The sequence below is a fragment of the Canis aureus genome, chromosome 5 (assembly GCF_053574225.1).
Source record: "Canis aureus isolate CA01 chromosome 5, VMU_Caureus_v.1.0, whole genome shotgun sequence".
NCBI classification, from domain to species: Eukaryota; Metazoa; Chordata; class Mammalia; order Carnivora; family Canidae; genus Canis; species Canis aureus.
In genome coordinates, this window is record NC_135615.1 from 79,853,649 (window position 1) to 79,881,578 (window position 27,930).

General features: G+C 56.3%; 1 protein-coding gene and 1 long non-coding RNA gene across 5 annotated transcripts; one reads left to right on the forward strand and one right to left on the reverse strand.

Annotated features, from left to right (window-relative positions):
- Nucleotides 1-19: 19 nt before the first annotated feature.
- On the reverse strand, nucleotides 20-27,927 carry NBL1 (NBL1, DAN family BMP antagonist). Of its 4 annotated transcripts, none has more exons than XM_077899373.1 (4): nucleotides 27,905-27,927; nucleotides 3,001-3,195; nucleotides 2,767-2,878; nucleotides 20-1,451 (listed from the first exon to the last, which is right to left on the reverse strand). In XM_077899373.1, exons 1-4 carry the CDS (start codon nucleotides 27,910-27,912, stop codon nucleotides 1,203-1,205), a joined length of 564 nt encoding a protein of 187 aa, XP_077755499.1. In that variant the 5' UTR covers nucleotides 27,913-27,927; the 3' UTR covers nucleotides 20-1,202. The 4 variants fall into 4 exon arrangements, with proteins under 4 accessions (XP_077755499.1, XP_077755500.1, XP_077755501.1 ...); XM_077899374.1 differs by lacking the exon at nucleotides 27,905-27,927 and adding an exon at nucleotides 11,010-11,086; XM_077899375.1 differs by lacking the exon at nucleotides 27,905-27,927 and adding an exon at nucleotides 10,139-10,275.
- Nucleotides 92-3,563, forward strand: LOC144314812 (uncharacterized). Its single transcript, XR_013380665.1, has 2 exons — nucleotides 92-1,923; nucleotides 2,099-3,563. It is a non-coding gene; the product is annotated as an uncharacterized LOC144314812 (long non-coding RNA).
- Nucleotides 27,928-27,930: the final 3 nt, after the last annotated feature.

The following is a 27,930-nucleotide window of genomic DNA, read 5'->3' on the forward strand; positions in this document are numbered from 1 at the left end:
CAGTGAGGAAGAGAACACAAGCATTGAACGAATTTATTCATGAGAAAACTCAGGGAAACAATCTACTCGTTACAAGCTCCAGAAGCTCTTGTCGGAACAGCCGTGAGGACGGGCCGGGGCACCCCCGGGACAGGGGCTGGGGGAGCTGCCGGCGCCCCGGGGACAGAGGAGCAGACTCACCCGCCCTGTCCCCAGGACCCCACTCCCCCTCTGGGTTAAAGTGCAGCTGGGAGGGAGGTGTGGGAACTGGGTGCCGGGAGAGCTGTGGGGACACTGGCCGACAGGAGCCCTCCCCCCTCCTCTTCCTCGTTTCTTGAGGCTCAGCCAGGGTCCATCCCACCCGGGGCCCTCCCTGGAGCCTCCACACCAGTCAGATATTTAGGAAGAGCCCCCCAGGAGGGGAAGGCTGGCTCCATCAGCTTTCTGTGGGGTCCAATTTGGGGGGGCAGTGGGAGGCACTAGCATCTGGGATGGGGAGGGGTACTCAAGAGATGCTCTGGGAGTCCTCCCCTCCCCCCCAGCCCAAGTAAGCTCCTCCCTGGCCTTCCTCCACCCCCTGGAAAGCCAAGGAAGCCCGAGAGCCTGGCTCCAGGCTGCAGGGCCATGAGTCAGCAGGGTCCTGCCCAGACCTGACTCCTGAGCACGCCATCGAGGGAGGGCCACTTTGGTGCCACTGGGGAGAGGCTGCCCTGGGGATGGGAGGCTTTGGGGGAGGCCTATGGGGCTAGAGCTTTGGCCAGGGGTCTTCCTGGCCGGACCCAGCCCCTCCCTCAAGGCTGCTGTGGACAAGGTCGCCGCCCTTAGCTCAGGGCCCCCCACCCCCACTCCACCCTCTGCACCCCAGGGGCCCTGCCCCACCGGGAGCTGTGAGGACCTGATGCCCACCTCAGCAGCTTAGCCAACCTCCCTCCCCCCAAGGCACATCTCTAGGAGGCAGAAAGGAAGAGAACCGCCCCCCCACTCCGAAAAAGAACCCTGAAGACCTCCGCTACCTCCCCTCACTCTTGAATATATTAAATTGTGCGGCTTGGCCCCGACCCCGCCCTTCAGATCTCCATGGCAACCGGAAAGCATTCCAAGTCCAAGTCTGAATCCGAGTCCATCCAGTGCCAAAGGGGGGCTTCGGCCTTCCTCCCCACCGCTCCCCCACGGGTGAGACCCAGCATTCCACAGGGGACGAGAGGGGAGGAAGGGCTGGGGCCTCAGTCCTCGGCCCCCTCTTCCTCCGCGTGGGGGGCCCCGGGGGGATCCTCGGGCTCAGGGGTCTGCCCTCCAGGGTGAGGGTGGGGACGGGGGCCCGGCTGGGAGCCCGGCGCATCCTCGCCCTGCACGTAGACGCTCAGCCCGTGACTGGGCTCCTTGCCGCACGCCTGGCAGCTGCAGTGCAGGATCTTCTCCACCAGCTTGTCCACCCTGGGCACCTCCTCGTGGCCGGGGCACTCCAAGGTCACCTGGGGACGATGGGACAGAAGGGAAGACCTGTTTCCCAAGGGCCTACTCCTCATGGGACCCACCATCCCAGAGACCCCAGAATGCCTGAGCCAGGACGGGGTGGGGTACCCCAGGTAGCTCTGTGGCCCCTCGCAGGGAGGAGGGTGAGCATCAGCAGGAGCCACCCGGCGTGTCTCCTCACATCCAGTCCCGCCACCTCCCTACCCATCCCCTCACAGCAGCCTGAGGCAGGATATCCAATGTGGCCTGCCCCCGCCTACAGTTCCCCTCGGTGCTCCCCACTGCACTCAAAGAAGAATCCAGACTCCTTACTAAGACCCCCCAGGACCTCCGGGCTGCCTCTTGCTGACCTGGTGCCACTCCCACCAACTCTGAGCTGCCCGACCTGCCTGAGGCTTTGCACATGCTGTTCCCTCTGCCTGGAAGGCCCTCACCTAATGCAACCCCGACCACCTGTCCCAAACTGGCCAGGTAACTCCTACTTAACTGTTGGGTCCAGAAATCCCAACCCCAAACCCGCAGCCCAGCCTAGGTCTGCCCCACTGACCCCTTCAGCACCTTGTGCTTCCCCTAATGCCACACTCTTCCCACAGCTCTTCCTGTTCCCTGTCCTTCCTTCCTTTTCTCTCCGTCTTTCCTTCCACAGAGCACCCCTCCCTCCCAGCTCTGGGCATGGTGGCTCAAAGAATTCAGAGTCTAGCTGGGGGAACAGACTTGCCAAAATCACGGCAATGCAGGTGGAAAACTGTGACGGGACAGATGTCAAAGCAGAGGCACACAGTGTTCAGGGGAAGGGAAGGGCCCTGAGAATGACGCCGAGCTAAGGGCAGAAGAATGAACAGACGTTAACTGAGTGAGGAGGAGAAGAAAGGTATCCCAGGCAGGGGAAAGAGCATGTGCAAAGGCCCCGTGGTGGCAGCAAGCATAGCACGTACGAGAGTTGGAAAGAATGTCAAGTGTCAAGAAAGTAAAAAATAAAGCTGAGAGACGCGAGACAAAGCTCAAGGGATTGGTGAGCCAGGCCATGCTGGGCACCATGGGACACGGCAAGGATTTTGGTCTCATCTTAAGACAATGGGAAACCACTGCAGGGGTTTCATCATGTGACTGACATCAGGATGGAGCTTCAGGAGGAGCTCTGGTCCTGTACACACTGGTGTCAGACTGCTAAGCCATCAGGCGGCAAGGACCACGTCCGTACCCCGCCCCCTGCACAAGCCCCGGACCCGTACACGGGGGGTCTGACTAGTGAACCCCGCGGCCAAGGCCAGGGCTCTGGGCGGAGGCTGGGCAGGGGCGGGCAGCAGTACTCACGATCTCCCACATGGACTGGGCCGGCATGCAGGAGTCGCAGTGAACCAGGGACTCTGTAGACTGTGGGAAGGTGTTGGGAACGCTGTAGCTGAAGCACTGTCCTAGGCACGCCCTGTGGGGGGAGAGGTCACTGTGCCCAGGACACCGAGGCGGAGGCAGGGATGGGCAGCCCGGGCCTCCGCCTCCCTCCCGGCCCCTGTCCTCAGCCCCTCCGCCCGCAGCCCCTGCGCCCACCTGTTCTGGATGGACTTGGCCTCACAGCCGCTGTGGCCCACGATCTGGGTGATGTTCTTGGCCTCGCACCAGGCGCTCTTGTCCGGGAACAGTGCCAGCTTGTTGATGGGCGGTGGAGCGGCCAGCAGCATCGCGGGGAGGACGGCCCCGACCAGGACCCGAAGCATCGTGCCCGCGGCCTCTAGAGCCCTAGAACTGAGCGGAGACTGCGGGTGAGGCCAGCGGGGCCCAGGGAGCTGTGGACGGGGGGCCGGTGGGGAGACACCCGACTGCCCGGATTCCAATCCTCGCTCTACTACCTACCAGCGAAGCACAACCTGGGACAAGTTATTTCTCTTTTCTGAACCTGGACAGTGAGGCTGCTAACCCGGGGGCCTGGGGAGGGCATCACCACGGTCACACGACAGCCCTCGGCGGGGAGGCTAGTAGAGAACGGGGTCACCGTCACAACCAACTGTGCGGTTCTGAGCAAGTTAACATTTTATGTCTGGGCCTTGGTTTCTTTGTCTAAGAAATGGGGATGGTGAGCGGGGATGGCAGGGGACTGTGATGCTGGGGGACCTCCGGGCAACACAAAAGCTAGCCACCCAGCGCGTCCCCTGGGCATGCTGCCCAAGTGTCGGCCACCAGGAAAGCTGACCTCCGCCGTCCCCCACGGCGACTTCTTGCGCCACCTCCGCTGGCTGGACGTCAGGTGAAAAAGCTAACTCTGGACCAGGCTATTTCTTTTTTGTTTTTTTGTGTCTGTTTTTTTTTTTTTTTAAGATTTTATTTATTTATCCATGAGAGACACAGAGAGAGAGGCAGAGACACAGGCAGAGGGAGAAGCAGGCTCCATGCAGGGGGCCCGATGCAGGACTCGATCCCGGGACTCCAGGATCACGCCCTGGGCGGAAGGCAGGCGCCCATCCGCTAAGCCACCCGGGCGTCCCAGGCTATTTCTTTTCTGGATTCCCCACCAGGGCTTCAAGCCCTGCGTCTACACCCCCACCCCCACCTCTGCCAGGTCCAACCCAACCTCGCAGACCAGCCACGCGCCTGATCCCGTCAACGGATGGGAGACGCTAAAGCAGAATCGGCCAGAAGGTGGCGCTGCAGGGCAGCGTGTGTGCAAAGCGCTGCTGAGCGGGGGCTCTCCCAGGGTGCCCCAGCTTCACCCTCTCCCCTACCTCCAAATGGTGGAGGAGGGAGGTGTCAGGGCATCTTGGAAACGAAGGCAGGGCCTGCAAGGGGGTCCTCTGGGGACAGGGCACGGGAAAGGGCGCTGGACTGGGAGCCAGCAGGCCACACCTGCTGTGCGACCCTGGGCACCAGGCCTCGGTGTCCCCGCCTCTGAAAGGAGCGAGGCGCCCCGGGACGCTGGTTTCCAAACCCAGCAGACCATGCAAGCCCCCTGGGGACTTGCGGAGTGAAGGTCCTGGGTGGAGCGGGAGTGGGCACGGCTAGCGAGCTTCCAAGGCGCGACAACTGGTCCCGCTCAGCCGGGGATTCCGGGCCTTGGGACAGTCCCAAGAGGGGCCCGGGCATGGCTGAACCGGGATCAGGGCCCGGGGCTGTCCCACAGATGCCCAGCCTCAGAGTGGGAGCCTGGTCCTACCCTCAGCCCGCTTCCTTGGTGAAGCGTCCAGGAAGCGGGGGTGCCGGGGGTCTTGCCCCTTCCTACAGGGAACCCCAGGTTCCCTGGCTCAGCTGGGCTTGTGCGGGGGGGGGGGGGGGGGGGGGGGGGGGGGGGGGCAGCCTGCAGGGCTGTGACCACGTCTGCAGCACCGCGCTCTCCACCCAGAAAGTCTGCTCAGCTCCATCTCCCTGCAGAGACCAGTCTCCTCTGCTCCCAGCCAGCGGGGAGGGGCGACAAGGGGAGAGGAGGGGAGTCGGTCGGTGTGCCCCATCCCGCCTGCGTCTGTGTCACGACCCTGGCTCTCACCCCCAGGTTTCCGGTCTCGCTCACCAGACGGCCGGCAAAGCCCACGGTTTAAGTCCAACCACATCCTAACAAAATACAATGAGCTCCTTCCCAACTGGCAACCTAACTGATTTTTCAACAAGCCGGGCGTCCAGGAGGCTTCCTGACCCCACTGGCCCTCCTCCGTCCGTGCCCAGGGGGTGAGGCTCTGAGTCCACAGCACCCCACGAGGGTCCCTGCAGGCACCCCCTGCCCAGGCCAGAGCTCCCGGGGCCTCCCCAGGCTGGACGGGCCCCTCAGAGACCTCAGCCAGCCCTGGGGACTCTGCCCACCCGATGGACAGGGCAGGAAGATCAGGCCTGGGCCAGGAGGTGAGGGGCCAGGAGCAAGTTCATGGGGAGTAGCCTGCAGCCCAGGCGGGTCTGCTTTGCACCTGAGCTTGGGGGGGGTGGGGATGGCAGCCACGGGCCAGGGTCAGGCTAAGGGGGCAGCGCGGGGGCTGGGGGGTGCGGGGGCTGGGGGGGTGCTGGGGTTAATAACAGGCTTACTGAGACAGGGCAGGGGTGGGTTTTTAGGGGAGACACAGGCCTGGAGCACGGGGACTGGTTATTAGGGTCAGGTTCTAGCCATAGGGCATCTGCCTCTCCAGCAAGCAGCCCAGGGCTAATCCAGTGGTGCCCACGATGGGGGGGATGGGGGGCAGGGGCTGCAAGCCAACCCGCCAGGCCCAGCCAGGCCCTCAGAGGGGGCTGGAGCCACAGTCTGCTTGTCCAGGCCAGCTGCCCTGACTTCCAGCCAACTGCCCTGCTTGTGGCACAAGCAGGGCCCCCACCCCCAGTCCCCTGGGCCCTCCCACCTGGGAGCCGTGTGACTTCCAGAAATAAAGCTCAGCTCCCTGCCCCTACTTGCCTCAACCATAGGATGGGGAGCACCGCCCCACCGCTGGGGAGGACGGCTGGGAGGATGCAATCAGCAGGCACCCAGCCCTGGCCAGGCCTTGTCCCCTGGGAGAGCGCAGGGAAAGCGAGGCAGGCCTCAGACTCCTGGTGCTGGAGCAGGAGGCAGGGGGGACCTGGGCAAGTCTCTCCCACACAGGCATGCCATGGGGATGCACCCACGTTCCGCCCACCCTCACACCCACCCCCCAAGAATCCCTGCTGCCCCCCTCGCACTGGGGTGGGCTCTCTGCTAGCAGGTTTTCTTCTTTGCTGGTTTATGTTTTGTTTTTTGTTTTTTTTTTCAAGCAGCAACTTAGCTAATTTTTTTAGACAGCAGTGGGACCTTCCTTCCGGAACAAGAGCCTCACCCAGAGATTCTCATCTCTTCCTCCCTCCCTGAAGGTCGCACCACAAATCACAGGACTCCTAGAAGGCCAGGGTGGGAAGAGGGTTCCCCCCAGGCCAACCCCCCCTTGCCTTGCAAAGGGGTCAGCCCCAAGCATCCCCCACACAGACACACACACCCCGGCAAGTCAGGCCAAGCAATGCTCTTCCCCGAGGCATGCGGGGTCCCCGCAGTGTGACGCTCAGTCCACTGAGCACCTTCTAGACGGTGGAGGAGACAGCAGAGGGTGAGGCAGGGCAGCTGGGGGCCCAGACCCTACGCCCCCTCAGAGCCAGAGCCTGGCCCGGGAGGTCCAGGGAGGAGTTGTGCAGGTGGGCAGTCAGGGGCGGCTGGGCCCGAGGGAGGAGAGACCCTTAACTCTGGACTTAAGTCAGGATTAGAGTGAGCTACCAGCGATGGGGCGAGGAGGGGGCTCCCGGCTGAGGGCACCGCAGGGGCAACGGCAATGAGAGGGGCTTCAAGGCTGAGAGCCCCACGCACGCCGGCCCGTCTCACGGGCGCAGGAGCCGCCGCGGACTGCGGACAGGGCACTGCTCTGGGCTCTCACACGTACGCATTCCCGTGTCCTGACACCCCCCAAGAGCTAGACACTGCTATGCCCCCCATTCTACAGATGGGAGAAACTGAGGCACAGGGAGCTTAAGAGATATGCTCAAGCTGACAAAGTGAAGGTTGACGACACCAGGATTTGAACACGGACAGTAATAAGGTAAAGCACCGGCCACAGAGGAAGAGAAGGCGCCCAGGGAACCCAGGGAATGGTCCGGAGGCAGACGCCCTATGGCTAGAACCCGACCCTAATAACCAGTCCCCGTGCTCCAGGCCTCTGTCTCCCCTAATGGTCCGGAGTTGGCGAGAGGCCCGGAGCTCCCTGCCCCTGCCCAGCGGGCTGTGTCTCTCATCCTGACTCGCACAACCGGGGAGCAGAATTCAAGTCCCGCTCCCGACTCCCCCACCCACGAGATCCCCCAGTGACAGCGTCCAGCCAGGGCCAACCCCTGGCTCCTGGGAGCCTCCGAGTCGCGGCGCGGTTCCATCGGGGGTGTCGTCAGCCCGGGGTGACTGCCTTCTCACCGCCCTACTGCCGCTCCCAAATCCAAGCCCCCCAGATCCTCAGGGGCCTTGTGCCACCAGCAGGCGCATCCTGAGGCTGCCAACAACACAGAAGGGAAGTTCCCTGGGGGGAGTGGAGGGGACGCTGGCTGGTGGAGACGGGGACAGCACCCAGCTCTCACACCGGGGACAAGAGGGCAGAGAGCAAACGCGGGAGAGCCACTGGGGGGCTGTCTCCCGCTCCTTGGTTCAGAAGGTCCCCAGGAGGGGCAGGGGCGGTCGCAAGAACGGGCTTCCGGGTTGGGCCCTGGGGTCCTCTCTGTTTCCACACCTCCCAGAATCTAGCATCTTCCCGGAGATGCTCGGAGATGCTCGTCAATACCCAGAGGCCCGGGCCCCAGCCCTGGATGTTCTGACCCCACAGGTCCAGGGTGTGGCCTGAGCACCGACAAGTGCTCCCACATGATTCTGAGGCCCAGCCAGGTTAGGAGCTAGGACTCCCCAGACTCCCCAGGGAAGGGAGCCCCACAACAACACGGCTGACGGGAGCCTCCCAGCCTGACGCCTGGATTCCAGGGCCTGGAATGAAGTCCTTGGTCACTGGAGGGGCCCAGGTTTCAAGGGAGACCTCCAGGCCACCCACGGCCTCGGTGAAACCCTTTGTAGAGCAGAGTCCATTTTGCATAAAAAGTGAATCACTGCCCATTTCCTCGTTGGGGTAAATCTGAATATTCGGGCCATGTAAATCAGGGTCTTCTCGGTAGCAAGGTCTACTCCCCACCATTCACACATACACACCGGCCCCTGGTGTCACTGTTCCCAGCAACCAGCCAGGTGTGGAAGCAGGTGAGGGCAGGGCTAGCAATCCCTGGTGGCAAAGGAAGCCTCTCCTCTGCTTCCGGTACCTCTCCTGGGCACCTTTCCCACATAGGACCCCCTACCCCCCCCCCCCCCCCCCCCCCCCGGCTGGATGGAGGCTTCCACCTGTGGGCCCACCATCCGGGACACTGCGACTGGCCCAGCCAGCACATGGGGTTGGTGGTGTGTTGCTCCTGAACCGATCGGATGACCCTAGTGCCCCTCTGTCCCACTTTTCCTGTCCACATAACACACAGGATCTGGGTTCTCCACAACACACTCTCCACCACTGACTGCCACAGACCCAAGTTCACAGCCTACCTCGGCCAACTTAAACTTTCCGTGCCTCGATTTCCTCATCTGCAAAGCGGGCACACACTGTGCGTGGAAAGGTCTGCAGAGGGCAGCTGCCACGGGATAAAGCCTCAGTGAGGTTAGCACCACTAGTGCTAGCCTGGGGTCCCTGAACCCGGCCCCCACCCTCCTGCCTCCAGAACGGTGCCCCTCCCCTCCCCACTTCCTCCCACCAGATCCTGGGTGGGTCCTGAAAAATACCTAAATCCGGCGTTGCCCCAGCCCCCATGAAACTGGATTTAGGGGGAAACTCAACCCTGCAAGATGATGGCTCAGAAAGGGTGTTTCAAGCTGTCGAGTGCTGCCTCACATGCTCACTGGCCAGGGTGGGAGCCCAGAGGGAGACCCCGCTCAGACTCCCACCCTGGGGCCAGTGACTGAGGCACAGGGTCTTGAGAGATCAGCCACCTCGAGCCCACCCTGGAGGAAACAGGCTGGGCCTGGCTGCCAGGCTGTCCCGGCTGCTGGTGCGGAGGGTGTGGCCTCTGGGGCCCGCGGGCCTCGGCTTGGGCTCAGCCAGGGTGCGGCAGTCCCTGCAGGTCCTGGACGGAGCACAAGGACTTCCTTGAATGGTGCAGCTGGAAAGGTCGCTCCGGGACGCCGGCCAAGAGGCGTCAGACCCCGGCCCGGCTCTGCTCAGCGGGCTCTCCCCGGCCCGCTCTGGGGTCCGAGGACAAGTCCAGGCCCAAGCTCACCCACGGACTCATTGTGCGCCTGGGCGAGGGAGAGTCTCGTGGTCACAGACGGAGCCACTGAACATTCGCTTTGCCTCCCTCGGCCTCCCATCTGCCGCCTCTAAAATAGGGAGCGTGGCCTGGGAATGTCCATTCAAGCGGGTTCCCTCAAGGGCAGCCCGGCTCGGGCGCGCTAGGACCACTGTGATTCCATGACCCCAGTCTCACCCAGGCTGGCTTCCTTCCTCCCCGGGGCCGGCAGCGCTGGCAGGGCATGAACTGACCGTCCGGGGGGCGGGGGGCGGGGGGCGGACACACAGGGCCAGGCCCATGCCCCGAAGGCCGGCCCGCCTCTCCCAGGCAGCTCCACCTTGCCGGCCACAGCCCCCAGACCCTGTGGCCCCCAGACCCGGACCGACGCTCTCCCACCTGCAGACCCTCCTGCCCACAGCCCGAAAACTATCCCCCAAACAAATCTATGCTAATGGGCTGCTGCAGGGCCGGCCTGCACATCTGCTCAGCAGAAGTCCCACTGCAGACCTCACCAGCATCCCTGCCCACTCTGCAGCCTCCGACCCTTGGGGCTGGGGGTGGGGAGAAGGAGCCAAACTGAGCCTGAACTCTCACTTTAAAAAGAATGAGGATAGGCCCGTGGCTAATGCAGACCACCTACTCCCCCCTCCGCCCCTCCACGGAGGCCCAGGAGACAGAGGTCCAGCTTGCGGGGGCGGGGGGAGACAGGGGCAGGGGTCGCCAAGCAAATGCTCCAGTCGCGCCTTTTCTTTGGCCCCAACTAAAGGCAAACCACACCCAAGCAGTGTCAGCATCTGGGGGGAGTTTCTGGAGGCTGGTGGTTTCCACAGTAACAAAGGGTGAGGGGCTCCTTGTTGACAAATTGCTTCCCCACCCCCCTCCCCCCGCCAGCGCCCAGCCTTTGGCCTCCAGCCCTGACCTCTGTTTTCCTGGGGTTCCCGTAGTTACAGGCTGGTGTCCTCCAGCTGGGCGAGGGCCTCCGAAAGCCTGAAAATGTGCCCCGGTCCCCCGATGCCTGCCAAGCCCCTGGCCACGCCAAGGCAGGCAGCTGCCCCCTTTCCTGCGGCTTGTAAAAGCTCAGGATCGCCCCGCCCAGGGAGCAGGGCGGGCAGGTGGCCGGCAGCGGGGCCCCCGGTCCAGGCCGCCTCGCGGGGGTGGAATTCTTAAGAAAACTGAGCCCCCGGAAAGGCGGGCTCCCCCTGCCCCAGACTCAATTCCAGGGGGATGACCCAGGCCAGGCCCCGGGGGCAGGCGGAAGGGAGGGGGAGGGCTTCGCTCCGGTTCCCGGGTCTAGGAAACTATTCATGAACCCCGCGGAGACGAGGGGGGGCTCGTGCCTCCGACCCCGGGGATCCGGGAGATGCACACACACGGAGCCCCCCGCTACCCCGCGCCCGGGGGCAGATGCGAGAGACACGGCGTGGAGGCAGAGGCTCGAGCGCGGGGGGACCCGACACGAAGGCAGACCCGGGGGAGGGACAGAAAGGAAGGGACGGGGGCAGGGGGCGGACGGGGGCGCGGGGACAGGCGGCCGGACAAAAAGGAGGCAGGAGCCGCGGCTCGCGGGGGGGAGCAGGGGGCGGGGGAGCGGGGGAGAGGGGGAGCCGGGGAGCGGGGGGAGCGGGGGAGCCGGGGGAGCCGGGGGAGCGGGGGAGCCGGGGGAGCCGGGGGAGCCGGGGGAGCGCGCCCCGCGGCCGAGCTCCGAGCGCTGCCCCCGCGCCCCGGCCCGCCCTGCGCTCGGTGCCCCGGGGCCGCCGGAGCGTCCGGGAGCCGGTCCGGCCGGGACTTACCGCGCGCGGGGCGCCGCCGGGTCCTGCGGAGCTGGGTGCGGGGCGCGCGGGGGCGCGCGGGGCGCACGGGGCGCGGGGCGCGGGGCGCGGGGGGCGGCGCCCCCGGGGGCTCGGGCGGCGGCCGGCGGCGCTGGGGCGGCCCCGCGAGGCTGGGCTGGCTGCGCTGCGCCGTCTGCGGCCCCGGGCGGGCGCGCGGTGCGGGGGAGCGGCGAGCCGAGCGGCTCCGACGTCAGGGGTGTCTCCGCTCCAAATAGGGAGCGAGGGCGGGGGCAGCGGAGGGAGGGCCGCGCCGGAGAAAGGGCGGGCGCACGGCCGCTCCCTCCGGGCCGCGGGAGGGGGCGCCCCGGCCCCGGCCCCGGCCCCGGCCCCGCCCGACGGCGCGCCCGAGCCCCGCGGAGCCCCCGCCGGCCTCCCCGCGCGGGGCCCCGGTGACAAAGGCGGGGGCGGCCCCTCCGCGCGGCCCCGCGGCGCTCCCAGCCTGCCCGCCCTCGGGCGCGACCCGGGTCCCCGCGGGGCCCGGCCGCCGGGACGCCGCCGCCCCTCGCCCTCCGCCCGGCCTCCCCCCGCCCCGGCGCCGGTCCCAGCGTCCAAGCGTCCGGAGAAGCGCGCGCGAGCCCCGGAAGGACTCCGGACCCCGACTCCCTCGTCCCGGCCCCCGGGGAGGGCGGAGCGCAGGCCCCCGCGGCCCAGCTGCTCGGGCGCGCTCGACGGTGGCCCTTGTGCCCCCTCGGCTCCGGGTGCTCTCGGGGGAAGGAGGACACGGCTCCGCTCCTGCAGAGGAGGAGCCCCGGACACAGTCGTGGGACCTGGAGATTTTGCCCTCAGAGCTGTGCACGGCCCTGGATTTCACCCCGGCCTGCCTGGAAGCTCCCGCCCGGGGACCTATGTCACAGGTGGCTGAGCACCCTGGGGGGCTCCCGGTGGGCTCTGATGGCCCCACACCCAGACGCATCCCGGTGCCTCTACCTCCTGCTTATGCCGTTGCCTCTGCCTGGGGTTCCCTTCTCCTTTCTTCTCCCCATAACGTGTTCTGCAAGCACCACACTGGAAAGACTTCCCAAGACCCTCGGGTAGCATAATCCATCCCTCCGGCTGTGCCAATTCCCCTCTACACCGGTTGTGCACGTCTCTCTTCCCCATTAGACCGAGAGCTCCTTGCAGGCAGGGATTTGCCTGTTTATTCCAGTGTCCCCAGGGCCTAAGGAGGGGCCGGATGTATTTGGCTAAATGGAAATAATTATTAGCTCCCATAGGTAAGTGTTCCCAGGAGAATGACAATAATACCAACCCTACAATATATAAAATGCATCTTATGATATGTATTTGGATGTGGAATGACAATCGCAATAGCTCACACATACCGAGCACTTCAGTGGGGACCCGGTCCCATTCTAGCCACCTGTCACCCGCACAATAATTCTATAAAATAAACAGTATTGTTATTCTCATTTTATAGGTGAGAGAAGCAAAACCCAGAGAGAGGTGTTAAGTAACTGGCCTAAAGTCACACAGCAGGAGACGAGGCCAGCTACTGTCTGTGGGATGACCCTGTCCCACAAAGTCTGGCCTTGCAGCCCGGTGCAAAGTAGACACTCAGGAAATAGTTACCGCTGTGCCCATCATCAGCCTTCTCTCTCTCTCTCTCTCTCTCTTTTTAAAGATATTATTTATGTATTCATGAGAGACACAAAGAAAGAGCCAGAGACACAAGCAGAGGAAGAAACAGGTCCCCTGCAAGGAGCCCAATGCGGGACTCGATCCCAGGACCCCGGGATCACGGCCTGAGCTGAAGGCAGACGCTCACCCGCTGGGCCATCCGGGTGCCCTGCCACCAGCCTTCTCAAGGCAGGGGGGAGTGGAGGCCTGCATTTTGAGAGAAGCCACTCCAGCACTGCAGGAAGCTAACTGTAGCCTCGTGAGCTTGTCAGATCACACAGAAAGCTGGGCGTGGTAGCCCTTGACGGTTCAGCCACAACTCTGAAACACAGGGAAGTTCTAGAGCAATCCCAAACACCTCATCAAGGACACGGGGCTTAGTGTTGAGTTCACACCTGCCTGGGGAAGACTGGTCATCTCAGAATGACCACAGTGTGGCCAGGGGTTCTGGAAGGTGACCTGTCAATAATACCACCAGCTACCGTCATGTGCCAGGTATTATGCCAAGCGCTATGCCTGCTTTATCCTATCAAATCCTTACCATGGTCTCGACATTATCCCCATTTTAGAGGTGAGAAAAATGAGGCCTCGAAAAGTTTAGCGACCTGCCCCAGATCCTACCAGTAGTGACTGACAAATTGTAACCTGAACCCAGACCCGACCAGTCCAAAGCCTGGGCTCCTGTGCCCACCACACCCTGTTGGCTGCCTCCGAGCCTCTCCCCATCAGGCTGCCTGCCGTGAGGATGCTACTCCACTGGGAGCCAGGGGGACGGGGCCCCTGCAAGAAAGGCAGAACCTGTCACGTCAGAGTCCCCGAGCTCGCAGAGACACACCTGGTTGGCAGCAGCGCGCCAGTTGCCCCGACAGGCCTGGCTGGCACAGGGCACGGGCCTGAAGCCAGAGCCTGCTGGCCCCGGGCCAGCCTCTTGGGGCCGAGTAATGTGGGGCCCAGGGCTGGGGTAGAGGCCTGAAAGCCTCTCTCCCCAGCTCATTAGCAAACATCTGGGCTCAAGAAAATGACCGACCTGGAATGTGGCTGGGCTGTGGGGAGCTGCTCCCTCCCCGAGTCCCGGGAATGTGAGCTCCCTCCCGCAGGGCACGGGCTCGGGCCAGCTGTTTCCTCTAATCCCGTCAGCCCGGCCTCGACAGGGGTGCAAACCTCTGCACTCTCCTGGAGAGTGAAAACAAGCAAAAGGCCTTCCTTCCCAGTCCGGCCCACTCAATCAGGGGGTTGGTACTGGGCCCGGGAGATGCTCGGTCCCTCCCTCTCCTCTGAGATAAAGACCAAGCATCTCCACGCTTCCGCGTTTGCAGCTGGGAGGGGCCGCTAGGACTCCTCACGGAAGGTTCTGGAGCCTTCCTGCTTGGGTCTGAATCCTCGCTCCATCACCCGCTGACTCCGCGACTCCGTGCAAGCTGTTTCCTGCCTGGGCCCCGGGTTCCTCCCCTGCCAAGCGTACCTGGTCATGGCACCCCACAGACTTGCTGGTCAGGACTCATTCACTTACTTAACAAATACTCATCGTGCCTACAGTGCGCCAGAAGGCACAGAGTGTGAGGACACAGCAGGGGACCCGACCCGTAAGGTCCCAGCCCCTGAGAGGCGAGCGTCCTGGGACACGGAGCAGAGCCCGCAAGAGCAGGTGAATGGGTTTCCCATCGTCACGTGCTGTGAAGAACTAAGTAAGCCAGAGGGGGCGGTGGGACGGGGGAGCCCCAGGAGGCGGCTCAGAGGGGACACGGAAGGTAGGGATGTGATGAGTCAGGATGCGAGGAGTAAATGGGTGCAAAGTGCTTGGCACCGTTTCTGGAAAACACCCCGCGCTCCCCAGGTTTAAACCATCTCAGGAAGGTTCGTATGTAGTAGCAGAGGGAAGGCGGGGGTCGGGGTCCTAGGCTTTTGGCACAGGCTTCCTCCTCCCCTTCCTCAACTCCTGCACTTCCTGAGTCTGTTTCTTCATCTGTGAGAGAGGAATTTTAAGAGCAGGCAACGGCAGGCTCACCGAGAGCCACAGCCACGCACGCGGAGCAGCGCGGAGCCCGGAGCGGCAAGACCCGCTCTCAGGAAGTGGAGCGGCTGCTGTGGCCCTGGGCCCTGGACGAAGGGATTTGCCTGAGTCTGCGCAGCCTGGGAGCAGGTGCAGGAGCAGAATCAGATATTCTGACTCTGGGCCCGCCCCCTGGGCTGTGTCCTCTGGCCTTGGCGGCGGCCTCCTCCTCCTCCTCCTCCTCCTTCTCCTCCTCCTCCTCCTCCTCCTCCTCCCCCCCACTCCTGCCTCTGGAGCCTCAGGAAGGCTCTGGCCCCACCTTGGGCTCAGAGAAAGCGGAAGGAGAAGGTGGTGATGCTCTCCAGCGTCTGCAGAGGGATGGCCCTGGCTGGACTGGAGAGCCCCCAGGGGAGGCCCCGGGGGAGGGCCCGGGGCCCCACGAACAAATTTGAAATACCCTTTTGGGGGCAGCCGGGGTGGCTCAGCGGTTTAGCTCCTGCCTTCGGCCCAGGGCCTGATCCTGGAGACCAGAGATCGAGTCCTATGCTGGGCTCCCTGTATGGAGCCTGCTTCTCCCTCTGCCTGTGTCTCTGCCTCTCTCTCTCTCTCTCTCTGTCTCTCACGAATAAATAAATAAAATCTTAAAAAAAAAAAAAAAAAAGGAAAAAAGATTACATTAGGAGATCCCTGGGTGGCTCAGTGGTTTAGCCCCTGCCTTCGGCCCAGGGCATGATCCTGGGGTCCCGGAATCAAGTCCTGCATCGGGCTCCTTGTATGGAGCCTGCTTCTCCCTCTGCCTGTGTCTCTGCCTCTCTCTCTCTCTCTCTCTCTGTGTCTTTCATGAATAAATAAAATCTAAAAAAAAAAAAAAAGCAATACCCTTTTGTTGGCGGGGGTGGGAGGCCAAGCATCAGAAAGAGGGATCAAGTGCTAAGAATGGAGGAAATGAGGGCGAGAAGACTGTCAGAGACGAGAACCGAATTCTGGAAATTTGTGAGAAATTTCAGCCCAGGTCCACCCGAGCCCAGTGGCTGTCCCTCCCGCACCCAGGCAGGCAGGCTCGCAAGGTGGTCCCAGCTGTACCTCCGCTCTGACGGTGGACGCCCTGATGTTGCCAGCGGTGGGGTGCTGGGGGCTGTGCCCAGCCACCCCCCTCGCCCCACACCTGTTTGCTTTCTCCCCCCTCCCCTGTGGCAGCGTCCGAGCGGGGCTGTCAGGAAAGGGGCACGTGTGCGTCACCCTGCTGCTCGTGTGAACACAGTGAGCAGGGCTGTCATGCCGGCGGGCCACACCAGGGAAGTCACTTCCTGGACACCGTCACTTGCCCATTGTTTTCTCACATCGTTTCTTCCATTTCTCAGCTCCCGTGGCCACGCAAGCCCACAGAGAGGAAAGCTCTCCTTCCCCAAGAGTTGGTCCTTCTGGGCATATATTTACCATCCTACAGAACAAGAACAGCCTTCTTTCTTAAGGTTTCTGTGCTCCAGATAAATTCATTGAAAAGTACCCTTTTTAGGAACATGGGAACTCAGGGAGAAAAAGAAGGCACAGAAGCATATCATCTGGGGGGGTCTGTGCAGCCCCTCTCCTGGGGACACGGCCTCCAGCTACATCTGCAAACAGATCGGGCCATCTGGCAGTGAGTGTCCTCGTGGAACCTGCCCTCCCGCCCAGGCAGGCCAGACCCCAGTGGGTGGTGAGCCAGGCTGCACCCATCAGATGCTCTCTGGAGGAATCTGCACTGGGGCCACACGGGGCGGCTCAATCATGGTCCGAGTGGAATTCTAGAGATGTCTGGCTCCTGAAGAAGCTGACGAGGGCTTGGGTCTTGCCCTGTACATCCTTGACACGCACCTGTCCTTGGAATCTCTGAGTTTCTCGCAGTCTTTTTTTTTTTTATGATTTTATTTATTTATTCATGAGAGACACACAGAGAGAGAGGCAGAGACACAGGCAGAGGGAGAAGCAGGCTCCCTGTGAGGAGCCCGAGGTGGGACTCGATCCCGGGTCTCCAGGATCATGACCTAAGCCAAAGGCAGATGCTCAACCACTGAGCCACCCAGGCATCCTGAGTATTTTACAATCTTAAGCTAGTTTGCAGACGTTTATCATTTACCTCCCCAAAAAGTGTGATTAAAACGTCTTTCTTTGACCACTTCCTTAAGTGTCCAGCACAGCGGCAGGTACAGGGACAGAAGAAGGCACAAGGGGAAAGGACAGACACAGACAATGAGAAGTAGCAAAGTCCCAGGGGGCTGACATGCCTAAGAAAGGCTCGCTGGAGGAGGCAGGATTTGAACAGGGGCTGGAGATGTGAGCGAGGCTTGAGCCAGTCAGGAGCACTTGGGTGGCTCAGTTGGTGAAGCGTCTGCCTGTGGCTCAGGTCATGATCTCAGGGTCCTGGATGGAGCCCCACATCTAGCTCTCTGCTCAGAGGAGAGCCTGCTTCTCTCTCTCCCTCTGCCACTCTCAAATAAGTACATGCTCATGCTCTCTCTCAAATAAGTACATAAAATCATTAAAGAAAAAGGAGGGCGGGGGAATCCCTGGATGGCTCAGCGGTTTGGCACCTGCCTTTGGCCCAGGGCACAATCCTGGAGTCCTGGGATGGAGTCCCATGTCGGGCTCCAGGCATGGAGCCTGCTTCTCCCTCCTCCTGTGTCTCTGCCTCTCTCTCTACCATAAATCAATCAATCAATCAATCAATCAATCTTTAAAAAAGGGGGGGTGGGGCTTGTGCAAGTCAGGAAAGCAGTCCATACTAAGAAAGAAAAGGCCAGGAAAGGAAGTTTGTATTTGACAAACGTGTGGCCCCCAGGCCTCCACAGCACTACAGCGGATGACAGTAATGTTAACACCCCTGGGCTTGGCCCAGATACAGCCCCAGAATCCTTCACATCGCTCCTCTAGACAGTCACCACCAAATGGGTACATGTGGAGATGAAACATGGGTGACTGAAAATGTCACCCCTAGGGAAACGTGTCTCAGGAATAAATAATGAGTTTGATGGAAATAGAGTTAATAGACTACTATTCACTTACTCAGAAAATATTTATTGAGTGCCCACTGCGTGCTGGCTAAGGATACAGCAGTAAAACAAACCCCAATCCCTGCCCTCAGGGAGCTTACATCCCAACGAGAAGAGACAGATGGCCAACCAAACATGTAGGTGCCAAGGTTGTGGGAAATGCTGGAGAGAAAAATAAAGCAGAGTGGTGGGTTAGGGTGTATGTGTAGGGTCAGAAAGACCAGAGTGGTCAGGGAAGATCTCACTAAGCACGAGACATCGAGTAGAGACTAGAAGGAGACGAGGGCATGAGCTCTGTGGGTACCTGGGCAAAGAGCGGTCAGAGACCACGAGCCGAGGACAGCAAGTACAAGGCCCCGAGGTGGAAGCCTGCCAGTGTGGTCAGGCACAGCGAGGACAGAACGACTGGAGCAGAGGAACCAGGGAGAGGGTGGTAAGAGTCAAGGTCGGACAAGTACCGGGAGGGCCACACCTTGCAGGGTCTTTGGAGCCCACTGGATTGACTTTGGCTTTTTCTCCAAATGGGATGAAAGGCCACCGGAAGGTTTTGAGCAGGTGACTGACATAATCCAATTTCTGTTATAAACAGGCTGCTGTGTGGAGAATAAAGGGGGGGAAATTATGATATAACCCAACATGACTGTAGGCCAGGGACCAGGCAAAAGGCTTCTCCTAGAGTAACGAAGTCATATGTTGATGAATTTATTCTCCTAGTAACCTTTTGAAGGAATCGTCACCGTTCCCGTTTACAGATGAGGAAAGCAAGGCATGGACAGAGTAAGTAACTTCCAGGACCCGACAGCGAGTAAGTGTCCAAACTGGAATTCAAACCCTCACCACCACCCCCACCACCCCCAAAGTGTGGCTCCAGAGCTCAGGCTCTTAGCCTTTAACTTACTCTGGAGAGGGCAGTGGGCAGAAGAGGCCGAGGGAGGAGCTGGTTGGTGGAGGGTCTTGAATGCTAAGCAAAGAAATTTGGACTGAGACCCTGTGCATTACTGGGGAGCTGCTGAGAATTTATGAACAATGGGCGCAAAACAGTGTTAAAACTTTTGGGGGTTCAGGAGGCACCTGGCTGGCTTCATCGGTAGAATATGCAACTCTTGATTTCAGAGTTGTTTTTGTTTTTTTAAGATTTTATTTCATTTTAAAGATTTTTTAAATTTTCTTACTCATGAGTGACGCAGAGAGGGAGGCAGAGACATAGCAGAAGGAGAAGCAGGCTCCCTACAGGGAGCCCGCTGTGGGACTCAATCCCAGGACCCCGGGGTCATGACCTGAGCCGAAGGCAGACAGTCAACTGCTGAGCCGCCCAGGTACCCCAAGATTTTATTTTATTTTATTTTTTTAAAGATTTATTTTTATTTATGATAGAGAGAGAGAGAGAGGCAGAGGGAGAAGTAGGCTCCATGCCGGGAGCCCGATGCGGGACTCGATCCCGGGACTCCAGGATCGCACCCTGGGCCAAAGGCAGGCGCCAAACCGCTAAGCCACCCAGGGATCCCCGCAAGATTTTAAGTAATCTCTATACCCAATGTGGAGCTTGAACCCATGACCCCAAGATCAAGAGTCGCCTCAGGGAGCTTACATCCCAACTCTACTGAGTCAGCCAGGGCCCTCCTCGGGGTTGTGAGTTTGAGCCCCATGTTAGGTATAGAGATACTTAAGAATTAAATCTTAAAAAAAAAAAAAAAAAAAAACCTGGGGTAAGGGGGTGAGGCTGGAGGTTGAGAGGCCACCGCAAGTCTTACAGAGATTCTGGTAAGGTAAAAGAAATCCCCCAAGACCTCCCCTACCTTGACTGAACAAGGCTTGGGGTCAGCCCAAAAAGCAGCTTTATGACTGGTTTCTGGGGCCCATGGAGTGGAGTCAAGAAACCTGGAAGGATGTGGCTTCTGACCGACATGTTCTAACGCTCACCTTCTATGGCTCTATCTCCTGGTCTTTAAGGGATCAAGGTGGGACGCCTGGACGGCTCAGTGGTTGAGCATCTGCCTTTGGCTTAGGGTGTGATCCTGGGGTCCCAGGATCCAGTCCCACATCGGGGTCCCTGCGTGGAGCCTGCTTCTCCCTCTGCCTGTATCTCTGCCTCTCTGTGTCTCTCGTGAATCAATAAATAAAATCTTAAAAAAAAAAAAAAAGAAAAAGAAGGGATCAAGGAAAGATCTATAATTACCTTATACCCCTCGACAGGAGGACTTTTCCTAGTAAAACAAGTGGAACTTGAATTTTGTGCACAAAGTCCACCATAGAGTGAAGAGGAAGTGAAGTCTTTATTTCTGTGCTAAAAAGAGTCTGTCGGGACGCCTGGGTGGCTCAGTGGTTGAGTGTCTGCCTTTGGCCCAGGGCGTGATCCTGGAGTCTCAGGATCGAGTCCCACATCAGGCTCCCGGCATGGAGCCTGCTTCTCTCTCTGCCTATGTCTCTGCCTCTCTCTCTCTCTGTCTCTCATGAATAAATAAATGAGATCTAAAAAATAATAATAAAATAAAATAAAAATAAATAAAAAAAATAAAAAGAGTCTGTCGTGTGATATTGATATACGTCCATTTTAAACGGCAAAATGATTCACCTGGTCATACTTGTTACATAGTTGATTATATAGTGAAATATTATTTAGTGGGCTGTCCCACTTTTCTCCAAAATAACACGGTGCACGCATGACCTCACATGTGTAGTGTGGCAGGAAGGGATCATTACAGCCGTCTTACAATGAGGCCCAGAGAGATTGAGTGACTTTCTCATGATTACACAGTGACCTAGGGAAGCAGCTCAGAAGAGAACAGAGGATGCTCTATAGTAAAAACCTGGGGAAGCCTTTCTTCTAATTGAAAGTCACTGACCCATACAAATGATCAGTCAGGGCCACCCACTTAATGATTCTATTTATTTATTTAGGAGAGAAAGAGTGAGAGAGAGCACGAGATGGGGGAAGGTCATAGGGAGAAGCAGACTTCCTGCCAAGCAGGGAGCCCAATGTGGGGCTCGATCCTGGGACTCTGGGATCATGACCTGAGCCAAAGGCAGACACTAAACCATCTGAGCCACCCAGGCGCCCAGAGCCACCCACTTGAAAAAAAGGTTAATTTAGGGGTTTTGAAAATGTATGGAACATTAAACTCAGCTCCCTAACTGAAAATTAATAAGGATAAAACTGTTTCATAATTATTAGGACAAGAAAAACTGTACTCTGGGTCCTGATCGCTTCCAGAGGTGTAGACAGCAGAAAACGTAGAAGGTAAGGAAAAAGGACACGCCGAGAGACCAGAGGGAACTCATACTCCGCCTCTCGGGGATCACAGAGGATTTCCACTCATCAACACACAGGAGCCAAGTAGATATCACGGATAATAAATACTGCTCTTTAGCAATTAAATCCCCAAAGCCAGGTTTCTCACTGCTAGATAAGGGAGTTACAAACTAGGATGGGCTAGGCCAGACAAAACCCTAGGTCTGGGACTTTAGTTATCAGTACAAACTCAAGGTCACATATGGGATCCCTGGGTGGCGCAGCGGTTTAGCGCCTGTCTTTGGCCCAGGGCGCGATCCTGGAGACCCGGGATCGAATCCCACGTCGGGCTCCCGGTGCATGGAGCCTGCTTCTCCCTCTGCCTGTGTCTCTGCCCCTCTCTCTCTCTCTCTCTGTGACTATCATAAAAAAAAAAAAAAAAATTTAAAAAAAAAAAAGGTCACATACACGCACCCACACACCTATTTCCTGGCTCTGCGGAACAGTGACACATGGACAGAAATGGGCACAACTCTCCCCTAAAAGGAACCAGGGCTCCCTGGAGAAATGGCAGGATTCCAAGGCTGGGGTAAAGAAAACACTGGAAGAGTCTGGACTACCTTGTCCTTATGGAGTGGGTATGTCAGAAGAAAACAGGTGCCAGCTTGGAAGAGCTCCTAACAGGCATACCTGGATAATCTGAGAAACAAATGTTGACAATCATGGATTATAATCAATTTAATAAAGTGAGACCCCATGAGTCCATAATGATAGAAATAAATGAACAAATAGCTTGGGAGGAAGGGAAAGTTCTTCCTCATAATGACGTCAAGTCATGAAAAATAATGAATTCTGGAAATTGCCACCGGATGCTAAAAATCACAATGGCTTGATGAGGAACAGGATATGTACGGTGTCAAAAGCATCTCCCCCATAATTTATTTATTAATTACAAAGAAAAATAATAAATGTATACTGGAGACACTAAGCCAGCAGCCCTTACACCAAGTGAGCAAAGTTCACTGCACTACTGTGAAGACACGTGGACATCCATGCATCAGAAAGATACATCTCTGCCCAAACTGCAAAACCTAAATTTAATCATGAATCGTGAGGAAACCACAGGCAAACCCAACTGAGGAACACTCTACAAAGCAACTGGTTTGTCCTCATCAAAAATGTCAAGAGCAAGAAGAAAAGCTGATGAACCGTTGTGGATTAAAGAAAGAGACTTAAAAAAAAAAAGAAAAGAAAAAAAAAAAGAGACTTGACGACTAAATACGGCGCATGAGTCTGGACTGAGCAAAGGGCAGGAAGATGTGTTGTTCTGACAATTCACAAAATTTAACATGTACTGTGGATTGGAGGATACTACTGTATTAATGTCAATTCCCTGATTTACTAATTTTTTTTTTAAAGACTGTGCTTGTTTACTTGAGCGAGCTTGCACGTCCATGAGACCACGAGTGCATGTGAGCAGGAGGAGGGGTACAGGGAGAGGGAGAGAACCTCAAGCAGACTGTGCACTCAGCACAGAACCTGACACAGGGCTCGAACTCACGACCCGGAGATCACCACTTGAGCTAAAAGTCGGAGACTGAGCCACTCAGGCGCCCCTTGTTTTTAAAGATTTTATTTTTACCATCTCTATACCCAACGTGGGGCTCGCACTCATGACCCCGAGATCAAGAGTTGCATGCTCTACTGACTGAGCCAGCTGGGCACCTATTAATTCCCTGATTTCGATAATTGTACTGTGGTTACCTATGAATGTCCTTATTCTTAGAAAACATACACTAAAATAGTTGTGTGTCTATGGACATAATGTCTCCATCTTACTCTCATATGGCTCAAAAATACTGCACACACACAGAGAGATACACAGAATGGTACAGTGGACAAGGAAGAGTGTGAACAATTGGTGAACATGGGTAAAACGTACAAAGGAGTCCCTTATTTTCACAACTTTTCTGTAAATGTAAAATTTTATCAAATCAAGTTACTTATCCTCAGGGATCCCTGGGTGGCTCAGTAGTTGAGCGCCTGCCTTCAGCCCAGGGCATGATCCTGGGGTCCCGGGATCGAGTCTCACGTCGTGCTCCCTGGAGCCTGCTTCTCTCTCTGCCTGTGTCTCTGCTTCTCTCTCTCTCTCTCTCTCTCTCTCTCTCTCTGTCTCTCATGAATGAATAAATACAATCTTTAAAAAAAAAAAATTTAGCCTCTTAAAAGTAGAGTATAAAGGTAGTATAAATATCACCAGTATACATTGTAAAGAGGGTTTTCATTTTCAAACCAGGCGACAGGTACATTTTACTATTTGTAAATGTCTTAAAAAACTAATTGAAAAGTGTAGTTTTTGGGATCCCTGGGTGGCACAGAGGTTTAGCACCTGCCTTTGGCCCAGGGCGCGATCCTGGAGACCCAGGATCGAATCCTACGTCGGGCTCCCGGTGCATGGAGCCTGCTTCTCCCTCCGCCTATGTCTCTGCCTCTCTCTCTCTGTGTGACTATCATAAATAAATAAAAATTAAAAAAAAAAAGAAAAGTGTAGTTTTTAAAATGCCCGGGTCAATAAAATGTCATGATGCTTCCTCATGTTTGCAAGGAAGCTCTGATTCCCAATTATGTTTCTGATTAATAAACAGGAATTGTTTTTTAAATAAAGACAGCTGATTTCAAATTGGATCAACTTGTTATCAGTTTAAACTTAATGGAACGGATTTCAACTAGTTCAAGTGTGTCAAATCAGACTTAAACTGGATCGAGAGCCCCTCTGAATGACCCTCATCAGTTTATTTATTTATTTTTTGGACCCTCCTCAGTTTGAACAGTTTACAACTGAGTAGTTAAGAGCTTAGGTTCTGGAATCAGATAAAAATCCTGCCTGTATCACCTCTTGGCTGTTTGTCCTTGGGCAAGTTCATTTATCCTTTCCAAAGCTGTTTCTTTCTTTTCTTTTCTTTTTCTTTCTTTCTTTCTTTTTCTTTCTTTCCTTTCTTTTTTCTTTTCTTTTTCTTTTCTTTTCTTTCTTTTCTTTTCTCTTCTTTTCTTTTCTTTTCTTTTCTTTTCTTTTCTTTTCTTTTCTTTCTTTCTTTCTTTCTTTCTTTCTTTCTTTCTTTCTTTTTCTTTCTTTCCTTCCTTCCTTCCTTTCTTTTTAAGATTTTACTTATTTTTTCATGAGAGACAGAGAGAGAGGCAGAGACACAGGCAGAGGGAGAAGCAGGCTCCACGCAGGGAGCCCGACGTGGGATTCGATCCCGGGACCCCAGGATCATGCCCTGGGCTGAAGGCGGTGCTGAGCCACCTGGGCTGCCCCGTTTCTTCTTCTATAAAATGAGGATATGAGTACTTCTCTCGTTGGGTGTGTTATAAAAATTAAGCATCATGATGTATATAAAGCCTTAGAACAGTAACTGTCACCACGTATGTGCCCCATAAATAGTATTATATAGTCACTTGAAGTGATCAAATTAAGCTCTGCCTGGCTCAGACTGGCTGGACCAGGAATAGGGAAAGATGACTCGGCTGACAGTTGATAATGGGCTCCTTTTTCTAGTCCCAGTTTCTCCCCTATTAAAGACTCTTCTCCTGCCCACTCCTGAATTCCTCCAAGAATTCTTGACATCGCCTTCCCCCACTCGCATCTCCTGGCTCTGTGCTCCAACCTGAGGATCGCATGATTGAAGCCAAATATCCTGAACACACATGTTCACTCGCGGTGCCGCCTCCTACCATGCCCGAAGCTCCCCGAGGAGGTCTTAAGTTCCCTTCTTATTCCTTAGTGTCCCCTGTCCTCCTGCCCCTCCCAGCATACCCCGTGCTCAGAGTAACTCTGAGTGTTAGCTCAGGTAGTTACAGAAGGGAGATGCCACAGTGGCTTTGTGCACGCGTATCTCAATGGAGCAGAGTGAAGACAAATGACACTAATACTCATGAAGATGCAGTGTTTTCTAACTACTTTCAGTTTATTACACGAAATTCATTTGAGACATCCATTCCCTCTCAGATCTTGCTAATTTAGACTCTTAAGAACTGGACTCCCAGGATGCCTGGGTGGCTCAGTGGTTGAGTGTCTGCTTTTGGCTCAGGGCGTGATCCCAGGGGCCTGGGATCAAGTCCCACATCGGCCTCCCCACAGGGAACCTGCTTCTCCCTCTGCCTGTGTCTCTGCCTCTCTGTCTCTCATGAAAAAATAAATAAAATCTTAAAAAAAAAAAAAAAAAAAAGAACCAGACTCCTTGAGCCTTAGGATTACACCCATTCCGCACTGGGACAGTCCCCTACCCACCCTTAATAATAAATACGGTGTACTCCATTCTGATTCAAATAGCAACCACCTCCTTTTATTTATTTTTTATAAAAGATTTTACTTATTGATTCATGAGAGACACAGAGAGAGGCAAGACACAGGCAGAGGGAGAAGCAGGCTCCCTGCAGGGAGCCCGATGTGGGACTCGATCCTGGGACTCCAGGATCACACCCTGAGCTGAAGGCAGACGTGCAACCACTGAGCCACCCAGGCGTCCCTCACCTCTTTTTAATACTTGTGTTAGCACATATATGTAACTCCCAAAGCCTATACAGTAGGGATTCTTTTTTGTCCCTTTGCAGAGAAGGGAGTCATCTGGCAGGTAAGTGGTGGAATGGGAACTTGGACCCCCGCAGCCCCAACCCTGCTCCTGACTAAATCCTATGCTCTTTCCCAGAGTCCTCCTGCCTCTTCCTTGCTCCCCATCGGTCCTCTTCCTTGGGGACACTTCTGGCTCTAATAGTGATCACAGATTCTCACACCAGCTCCACAGACAGGCTGCGTGGTGAACACGGGAACCTCTGCCCTGCTCCTGCCCAGGCCTGTGCTCACCCCGACCTCATCCTTTGGTGTCCGAGGGGAAGTGGTGCTGCAAGCACACTTAAGGAAAAAAGTGGTGATAGCTTCCAGATGAGCTTGTTATTTCTAAACTTAACATTCTTTTTGGTACTTAGAATTTCCACTTTCTCCCTTCCACCCTTCTGCATTTATGTAATTAGAAAGCATGCAATGGGAAACTGTTTGTGTCTCTGTACACTCAGGATGAAGGCTGCTCCAGCCCCATGGAGTACATCCTTGTGGAAGTAGTTTGCAGAGTTTATTTGGACAGATTCAAAAATAGTCCTTCAACAATACAATCAGATGGAACCACAACAAGTAAAATGTAATTATGGCTTGGTTACATTAAAAAAAAAAATGTAAACAGTGAGTCTTGGGAAAACTAAGTCTACAAAGATATCTCCTTCATTACCAATCTCTGCATTTCCTACAAGCAAGATTTCAAGACTGCATTCTTGGATCTTTTGGAATGGGTGAGAGAGGATGACACTCACTTAAGGAGACAGCTCAACAAAGTGTGTTCTGAGGCCATTTTTCAGAACAAAGACCTATTTCTGCATAAGGCAAATGCAGCCTGATAAAGACTCCCTCAGTGGGTACTTGGAATGCCAAAGTCATTCACCTAAATGAGTTCAAAATACATATTGTTCTGGGCCAAATTATACAGTGTCAAGCTCAGACTGTATGAATTTATATATGTTGGCAGAGCAGGCCACTTTCAGGGCGCCACAGCTTTATCCTAGTATCCTGTGCCCAGTTGGGTTCCCATCACTCTCTCCCCAAACCCATGAATTTCCTTGTATTTGGTTCCAGAAGGGCAGACAAGAAGCAAAGTCAAAGTTTCACGGCCCCACAAGGGAAAAGAGCCTCGGAGGACTTGAATTTCTGATGAAACTTAAAGTAGAACAGAATGTGTGCCTTTGCCAAAGAGCTGGAACTTTCTGGAGGTTGATTTGGGATGGGGGCAGGGAGTGGGGACAAGATTGAGTACTGTGCTTTGGGCCAGTCTCTGCTAAGAGCTACAAGGCAGGAATACAAAGTACTCTGGAATTAAAGCAAACAGTCAATGCTTCCTTTGGCCGGCCTTTGCCCAGAATCATTCCCTCACAGAGCTGACCAGTTTCTCAAACACATAAGTGGCGACTCAACGATGCTGGGCAAAGGGACCCTCCAAACATAATGCCCAAGCCCATGACTATAACGAGATAGGGAAGCCGGCTCCCGGTGTTCATTTTCATTCCGTACTCTCCTGACATTATCCAGAGAACCAGTGGGCATGCTGTGTTTTCTGTTTTCTTCTTTTTTGGAAAGGGACCTATTATTCTTCTCTCTGCCTGAATAAATACAGAAAAACTGGAGGGAAATAATAACTCTTAAAGCAAATGTGAAGACAAGAGTAAGGGATGAAACAGGTTGCAGAGGTATTTTTCTTTGAACGACATGGGTTGTCTTGATCACGGAATGAAGGGGGCAGAGTGGAAAACAGCAGATGGCTATGGCGAGCCATGGCTGTGACTTAGAGTCCTGGGCTCAGGCCCACTTTGGGCTTTAAGTGATTCAAATAAACAAAAAGGCCCACAGAGCAGAGGAGTCTGGATGGTTTCAGGGCAGAGAGCCACTGCTGCCTGTTCTGGTCCAGAGCTTAGCTTACCTTTTTGGAAGGGGGGATGGGATGAAGGAGGAAGGAGGGAAAAAAAGAGAGGGTATTTCTACCCTGAATCTACTCATTACAATGCTGGCAAGAACCGTCTAATCAAGGTTCCACAACTGGGCTGAGACACTGGTTCCACCCCACTGCCGGCCCCCACCCCACCCCGCCTTGCCCCCCGTGCTCTGGCTCCACAGACCCCCTCAGACGTTCCCAAACACCATACACACTGCGCGATTTTGCGCCTTTACATAAGCCACCTTCCTGCTCTTTCTCAGGGGCTCGAATGTCCCCATCAACTCTAAGTATCAGTCTGTGGTATTCCCTCCTCCACCAGGCCATCCGAAGGACACCTCGCTGCTCCTTCTCCTTGGTTCCTCTGTACTCCTACGCCCCTCTGCTTCAGCATCAAGAGTCTGCGTACCCGGTTTTCCAGCACATGCTAAGCACCTTGAGGGCAGGGGCTTGTGTCTTACCTTTCCATCTGTCTCTGCTGCCTGGA